This window comes from Trachypithecus francoisi, unplaced genomic scaffold, assembly GCF_009764315.1.
Source record: "Trachypithecus francoisi isolate TF-2019V2 unplaced genomic scaffold, Tfra_2.0 Contig00054, whole genome shotgun sequence".
NCBI classification, from domain to species: domain Eukaryota; kingdom Metazoa; phylum Chordata; class Mammalia; order Primates; family Cercopithecidae; genus Trachypithecus; species Trachypithecus francoisi.
The window spans coordinates 592965-600981 of NW_022680465.1; the positions used below are offsets into that span (position 1 = coordinate 592965).

The 8017-nt window shown below is 47.0% G+C and overlaps 1 protein-coding gene across 1 annotated transcript in view; it reads left to right on the top strand.

Annotated features, from left to right (window-relative positions):
* The window catches only part of DRP2 (dystrophin related protein 2), a 33375-nt gene extending 25856 nt beyond the window's left edge, over nt 1-7519 (top strand). The window contains 3 exon segments of the mRNA XM_033214433.1: nt 1053-1290; nt 3111-3231; nt 3558-7519. Coding sequence (XP_033070324.1) covers nt 1053-1290; nt 3111-3231; nt 3558-3682 — 484 coding nt within the window. The 3' untranslated portion in view covers nt 3683-7519.
* The last annotated feature ends 498 nt before the right edge of the window (nt 7520-8017 follow it).

An 8017-nucleotide genomic window follows, 5' to 3' on the forward strand; every position in this document is an offset into this window, starting at 1 on the left:
TTTCTGCATTTCTCACTAGCTCCCAGTGGATGCCCATGCTGCTTTTCCACAGACCACACTTGGAGTAGCAAGTCTTTAGAACAGTGCTACTCAGAGTGTGAAGAGCAGACCAGGGCCAGTTTGTGACCAGTTTGTGACCAGTCCAAGGCAAGATAAATACAAAAATAAACAGAGTAAACTTTTAGAAACTTTTACAGCAATTTGACATTGCTATGATATTCAAGCACAGAATTAGTAGATTCATCTCATTGAATAGGGTAGAGACCAGTTTGAGTGTTGTTGAACTTGTGTGATGAATTGCACGTGGTGTGAGCTATGTACTAGTTATGTGCATTGGGACCACGTACTGGTTCACAACAGAGTGGAAAAAAAAAAAAAAAAAACCTGAATTTTTACCATGAATCATTTGAGAAACACTGCCTTTGAGCAGCAGTCCGCAGGCCCTGGGAAACACTGGGCAGAGAGTGACTGTTCTGTTGCAAATAAAGAAAAAATGAACAAAGCCAAAAGTTATATCCCCAAAAGTAGGCCACCTGTTTGGAATTTGTTTTTTTTTTGTTTGTTTGTTTGTTTGTTTTTGATGACACAGCATGGGTGTTCAAAGTGGGCCAAAGAGGAGGGTTGTGGAGAGAAGAGACAAGACAGGTGATCTCTTGTTTATGTTATGTTTTCCCTTGGAATCTAAACATCTAAATATGGAGTATGTGAGTCAGTGGCCCTAATGCCTCCTTTGTTTGCAGACTGTGTTTCTGCCTGATTTTAAGGTCAGAATTAATCCCTAAAGCAGCACATCAAAGCCCTGAGACATTTCTTATGCAAAATGTCAACTTTCTCTGCTCTGAGGTCTCAGGATGGCAGAGTAAATGACATACGTGCTGGAGAGGAAGTGGATGTGGCCATTCAAGCAAGAGCACAACTGGGGGTGGGGGTGGGGGTGAGGTGGGGTGGAAGAGCACAGGGATTTCTCACACCTAGGCCTGAGGGGATATCTGAAACCTGGACAGTCAGAGCCCTGTTAGATCCATAGGTCTTGGTGTCTCTCTCCATGGCAGGATTCTCCAGGGAGAGCTGAGGCGCCTGAAGTGGCAGCATGAGGAGGCTGCTGAGGCACCCACTCTGGCTGACGGCTCCACTGAGGCAGCACCAGACCACCGCAATGAGGAGCTTCTGGCCGAGGCCCGTATCCTTCGGCAACACAAGAGCCGCCTGGAGACGCGCATGCAGATCCTCGAAGATCACAACAAGCAGCTAGAGTCCCAGCTGCAGCGTCTGAGGGAGCTTCTCCTGCAGGTGAGGCTAGAGACAGGAAAAGAGCCAGGGCGGCCTCTGAGTCCAGGGGAAGGGCTGGGGAGCTGAGGGCTGTGGCAAAGAAGACACAAGAGAGAGCTCCTTGGCAGTGGCTCTCAAGTAGCTTCCTGAAGAGAACTGGGCCTGCGGTTGTTGCGGGGTGGGGGAAAGAAGAGACTGGTATGGTCACATCTCCAGCCAACTCTCTTCCACCTACCTTCCATGCCACCCTGTGTGTCACTCTCCAGTCACTGTGGGGCCTGGGGCAGAGAGAAGACTTCTGAGGGCTTATTTCTTCACAACCCATTGGAATCCCATACTAAAAGAACAAACTTCAAGAATCATCTAAAACATTGATTTTTGCTAGTATGGTATTTGCTAAAAAGAAGTGGGTTTGGACAAGTTTGGCAAGAGAAAGATTTGTGCTATCTAAGGGTGTTTCTTGTTCCTTTTTGCACCTTTCATCTCTGACAGGCAGTGTGTGTGCTGCAGTATAGCTCTGGAGTCAGGCAGCTCTGGGTTTGCATGTGGCTCTGCCAATCGACTGTGGGGTGTTTGGACAGTTAGTTAACCTCTCTAAGCCCCAGTTTCCTCATCTATACAACAGAGGTGGTAACAGTACCAACTTCATAGAATTGTGGTGAACACAAAAGGAGATAATGCATTTATGGAATTTAGCTTGATGCCAGGCATGTAGTGCACCCTTCATAAATGTTACCTATTATTGTCATCATATGTAATGGAAAATACCACTCTTCTGCCTCTTCCCCAGATCCTCCAAGGAATGGCCTCTATGGATTCCTGGAGGTTTCTAACATATGCTATGTCATGAACCAAGAATCAGGTGTGAAACTACATTTCCAGAGAGAATTGTGTTAATTGTGTTCTTTTTTTTTTTTTTTTTTTTTGAGGCGGAGTCTTGCTCTGTTGCCCAGGCTGGAGTGCAGTGGCCGGAACTCAGCTCACTGCAAGCTCCGCCTCCCGGGTTCCCGCCATTCTCCTGCCTCAGCCTCCGGAGTAGCTGGGACTACAGGCGTCCACCACCTCGCCCGGCTAGTTTTCTGCATTTTTTAGTAGAGACGGGGTTTCACTGTGTTAGCCAGGATGGTCTCGATCTCCTGACCTCGTGATCCGCCCGTCTCGGCCTCCCAAAGTGCTGGGATTACAGGCTTGAGCCACCGCGCCCGGCCGAGAATTGTGTTCTAAATAGCTTATTTACTAGCTGAAATGACAGCAAGAGATCTTTAGGTACAATGCCTTTCTTTCTTTTCTTTCTTTCTTTACTTACTTATTTATTTATTTTTGAGACAGAGTTTCGTTCTTGTTGCCCAGGCTGGAGTGTAATGGCTCAATCTCGGCTCACCGCAACCTCCACCTCCTGGGTTCAAGCAATTCTCCTGACTCAGTCTCCCAAGTAGCTGGGATTATAGGCATGGGCCACCATGCCCGGCTAATTTTGTATTTTTAGTAGAGATGGGGTTTCTCCATGTTGGTTAGGCTGACCTCAGGTGATCCGCCCGCTTTGGCCTCCCAAAGTGCTGGGATTACAGGCGTGAGCCACCACGCCTGGCCTACAGTGCCATTCTTACAAGAACTGGGAGCCTTTGACACATGTTATTAAAGGAAGAAGGTAATGGGTAATTCAATATTCTAAGAAGTTTCCGAAAAGTGGAAGCCACTGTTTTAGGTAATACCAAAAGCTTCTTAAAGTCTAAGGGCAAAGGGATGGTATGAAGTCTCTCAGGTCCCTTCTAAGCTCAGGAGTCTGTCAAAGTAAGGTCAGGAAGGCAAAGTCACTTAAGTCATGCATTACCTCTTGCTAGCCACCCACCGAATCAGATGGCAGTGGCTCTGCAGGCTCGTCCCTAGCTTCCTCTCCACAGCAGTCAGAGGGCAGTCACCCCCGGGAGAAGGGACAGACAACTCCAGACACCGAGGCTGCAGGTGAGTTCCCCTGGCCCTTCCCAGCCCCTTTCTCCATGGCTTTGTCCTGCCCTCGATTTCCTGCCCAAGGCTTTGCAGGGCTGGGACTGGTTTCTCCTCTTGGCTTTGTGCTTAAAGTCAGGGATGATTTTACTGATTGATTAATTCATATGCTTATTCTACAAATAAATGTACATTGAGCACAACCTATGTACTAGGCGTTGTGCTGAGAAGATGCAAATGCTGTGGGCAAGTCTGCCCTTCAGCTGGCAGAATTCTATCTGGCCCCTTGGCATCATAAAGGAGTCTCTAGTTCTCTTCTCAAATCTCTATTTTTTTTAACCCAGATGATGTGGGGTCAAAGAGCCAGGATGTCAGCCTGTGCTTGGAGGACATCATGGAGAAACTCCGTCATGCCTTCCCCAGTGTGCGAAGTTCTGATGTGACTGCCAACACCCTGCTGGCCTCTTGATGGAGCCAGATCCCTATCCTATATAGTTCATTGTCCTCTCCTGGTTCCGGTCAAAGCCTTTCCTCAGCCTTCACCCAACCTTTCCAGTTTTCACTGGCCCCACATTCCTCAACTAGTATTATTTGGGCTCTGGGCAGCAGCAGGGATCTATCTGGTGGTATGTGAAGTGGGTGTGGGCAGTGATGGGGGAAGGGGAGGCATGATTCCTCTGCCTCTAGAAATGTTCCCTTTAATCTTCAAGGTTGAGGTCAGTCCTTTAAGTACCTTTCTGTTGCAGCTCAGGCAAATATCACTTGGCCATTCAGATGGGGAACAGAGAAGCTGCCTTGCAGAGCTAAGCGGTACCCGTTGGCCCCTCTTCCTTCTCCATGGAATTATGGAGAGAGAGAAGCCTAATTACTCCAAGGTTCCAGCATTATGAATCCACAGGGTTTACCCCTACTCTCTGGCACAACTCAGGGAGGCAAAAGGGTATCCCCGAGACAACTTCCTTGCCCCAAATGCCCCTGAAAAAGTCTGGTCAGTGTGTGTTCTATTACTTCAGCTCCAGGACAGATCGTTAGCCATCCTAATGCTACCTAGGTACTGGTTTCTCCTCAAATATCTTCATTTTCTTTAGCCTCAGTCCCTGACAGACCTTCCTTAAGGGGAGAGCAGTTCATTCTGGTTCTTCCACGTTATATTTGGAAGCATTACATCTATACTTCCGGGTTTAGATTTTTTTTTATTTGCCCCACATCTTCCTATTTCTTAAAGGCCTCAGCATTTTGAGAGACCCACTGGGTTGCAAGTTGCTCTGGAAACCCGGCTGAAGCCACCCTTTGCTCCTCTGAGTCTGTCCTCACAGACCTGGGAAGAGGTCTTCCTGGGTGAGGAAGAGGAAGCCCACCTCAAGTCTGGAGTAGTATGACTGCCATCCAACACCTTTCCAGGCTGTGACCCTTCTAGCTCTCAGGCTGAGTCAGGTGAGGTGGCTGATTGTCCCCAGTTAATCATAAGGCATTTGCAGCTGGCCACCCTGTGTAGTGGCCCCTCCATAGGAGCCACAGGCCACAAATCAGGAAGCTAGCCGCTTTCCACCCAGACAACAGCAAGGCCTTCCTGCGCCTAAAATTGTTCTTTCTGACTCTGGAAGGTGAATCCAATCCTCAAACTGAACTAACTCTTCCTAGGCGACGTATACCATGATCTCTTTATCCAGAAACTGTTCAGAATAGATAGTAGGGGTGGGGGAGTGGGCTTGGGAATGTTGAATAGATTCAGAGCCCACTTAGACAGCTTTCTACCAAGAGGAGCTTTATAACCTAGAGCCCTGCAGTTGACTTCATTTGCCTAAGTTTATATACGTACATATCTATTCTACATATCTACTGTACATCAGTGCTCTCCTGGCCTCACTCACACATTAAATTCTAATACCTCTTGAAGTATTAATGTTCTGCCTTGCTCTTTGTTAGCCCCAGCATCTGGTTGGAAAGATAGATGTATCCTGGCTGCTCCCCTAGGATATCTCTCTCCATTGATGTTTGGGGTGGGCTGTCCTCAAGACCAAAGCAACAGAAACCCGTGGTCACAGAGAATCTAACAGGAAGAGTCATTGTTCTCTTCACTCATTCCAAATCTTGTTCCCTTGAGACCTGGGCCTTGGGTAAATTTTCCTGGGCTCCCCTAAATGGTTCAGGTGCCAAAATAGAGCAAATCCAAGCTCTGCGCACCCCATGCAGAAAAGGACAAACAGGCCTTTATTGGCCTTTACCAGCTAAGACGCAGAGAACATTCCAGCTCTTATGATCTCACTCAGGGCTAAAGAAAGCAACAGTTGCCACCACAATCAGGAGGGAGTGATGGTTGGGGTGTTGTATTATAATCCAGCAGTGGGCCAGTGGGTAGAACTGCTAGGAACCTACTTTTATCTGCCACAGGGGAGGCAGGGCAGCAGCTTGGGTCCAGAAGCTTTCGGTTGCCTCCTCCACCACTAAGCCACAGGTCCAGGGTGTCAGACTTCACAGCATAACATCTGCCTTAGTGTTCATGAGGTCTCTGGGCAGAAGAACTGGGTATCTGGATAGATGGTGAGCAGGTGGTAGGCAGGCATCAATCATAGAATCTGGGCATCAGTCAGAGTGGGAGCATATCTGTAGGAGCCTAGATTGTGGGCAGGAATGTGGGACAGAGGGCTCAAGGACTTAGAGGCATATGCCTGCCTAAGCCTTAGGTGGGTACGTGTTATGGAGCAATTTTTTACCAGGAAAGTCCTGGAAAATCCTTTGTTATCCCCACCCCACCTGAGAGCTGTTGGGCTACTGAGGGCCTGTGGCAACTGCAGTGGGCCAGGCATGGTAGAAAAGATGTAGATCTTGTTATGTAGGGTTTGTGTTGTAGGTGGACTGAAGCAGCAGGTCAGGAGTTGAATTCTCACTAAGGGGTCACTGACACTTTGTGGTCCTGTGTTTACCTTAATGCCTAAGGTGAGTATATTGTTCAAGGGTCAAGGGACAGTCACTGCAGTATGTGTGGGGAATTTTCCCACAGTAAAGTAAATGGATCCTTGGGTACTGTGAATCCAACTTGGGATTGGATTTACCAAAATGTATTGTATGTCGTTAGACATCTTGTTGTGTATTAGTCTCCTAAGGGTGTTGTGCATGGCACTGTGTAGTTTATAGCCCTACACTAGAAGGATGGTGAAGGGAGTTGCTAGGTTGGTAGCCTAAAGAAAACCTTCTGACTGTGGGGTTAGCATCAATGACAAGGAATGTGAGCATTTGCTGGGGTTGTTGTCAAATAGTATCAAAGAACAGTTAGGACTGAGAGGTGATTTCTTCTTGACAGAATTTGATAGAGGCCAAAAAGCCATTATGAGGATACCTCTGCTTCCAGTGACAGCATAGTGGATTCACATTGATTGGGCATTGTCATGGAAGGCTGACTAGCTGGAAGACATCAGGCTGTGCTATGCTTCCCTAGAGAGGACATGTACCCTTCCCTCCAAATTAGAAAGGCTAGAATCAAGACTCTCAAGTGCCCATTTTCTTCAAGGCCCAAAGTTGGGAAATATTTCCCTACAGAGAAATCTGTTTGAGTTTCTGGTGCTCCAGGAAATGGGTTGGCAGGACACAGAAATGAGAAACCCTGAGGCCAGAAAGAGGCCAATCCCAGGAGATGTTTTCCCTCCAGATTCATTTTAAGGAATACCTGTGCTTCCTGATGTGTGTGCTTAAGATTTGGGCTCCATATCCAGCATTTGAACTCACATCCTCAACAGCAGAGTCATGGCCTGTGGCACCATTTCAAGGCCAAAAATCCCATCCAATTTCTCTTCACATAGGTGACAGATAAGCAAGAAAGTAGCTATCTTAACTTGAGCAGTTCTGGGAAAAAAACTGAGGGCCTTGTCCTGGGGCTGTGGAGACTTAATTCTTCAGCTGGGTGGCTCCCGTGGGAACAAGGAACACTTTAGCTACTTCTTACTCTTTTAACACCAATTGCTGTGGGAGAAAGAAAGGCTCAAGGCCAGGGCTCAGCTCGCAGAGTCCATCTTCTCCCACAGCTGCCGCATTTGAGAGGGGGCCTGCTGAATGCCCTTGCTGTCCGCTATGGCAGTATTGAGGCCTGACCGAAGTCTGCTATGCTGCTTGCTGACTGCAAGAACTGGTCACAGGATGAAAATTGGGGAAAGGATTTGGGGGAGGTGACAAGGGTGGCATGGAAGTCTAGGGGACAAAGGGACAGGGTTGGGAACAAATTGGTTAACTTTGATTGCCACTCACTGTGGTGCCTTCCCCCTTTCCCTTGAATTCTGCTTTGAAAAGAATAAATTTGTACTTGTTTACTTTGGTTCCTCTGGTTATACTCTCTGAGTCTGATATTTCATATCTTTCCCTTATTTGGGGGTGGGAAGAGAGGGTAGACCAAGAAGCCACAGAAGTACTGTAAAACATAAGGCCACCAGATGAGTCCAACACCTATGGGACACAAAAAGACCTCCTCATTGGGCCCATCTGTCACTGTTACCCGGATTAGTCACTTCTCAACATCCTCCCAACCCTCCCCAAATTAGCTAGTTAGCGCCTTATGAGATGAGCTGTATGTAGCAATGGTTTCCAAATTTCATCCTCCTCAGTCTGAGGATTTTTCACCAGCCCGAAGCATTGTAAGAAAAGTCAGGACAATGCATTGAGTTTTTGTAAAATTATATTTATTCAGTTTAAAGGTCTACCTTTTATTCTGAGATTACGGATATATATATACACACACACACAATATATATATATTTATAACATAAATATATGTGTTATATATAAATATGTATATATAACATATATATATATATAT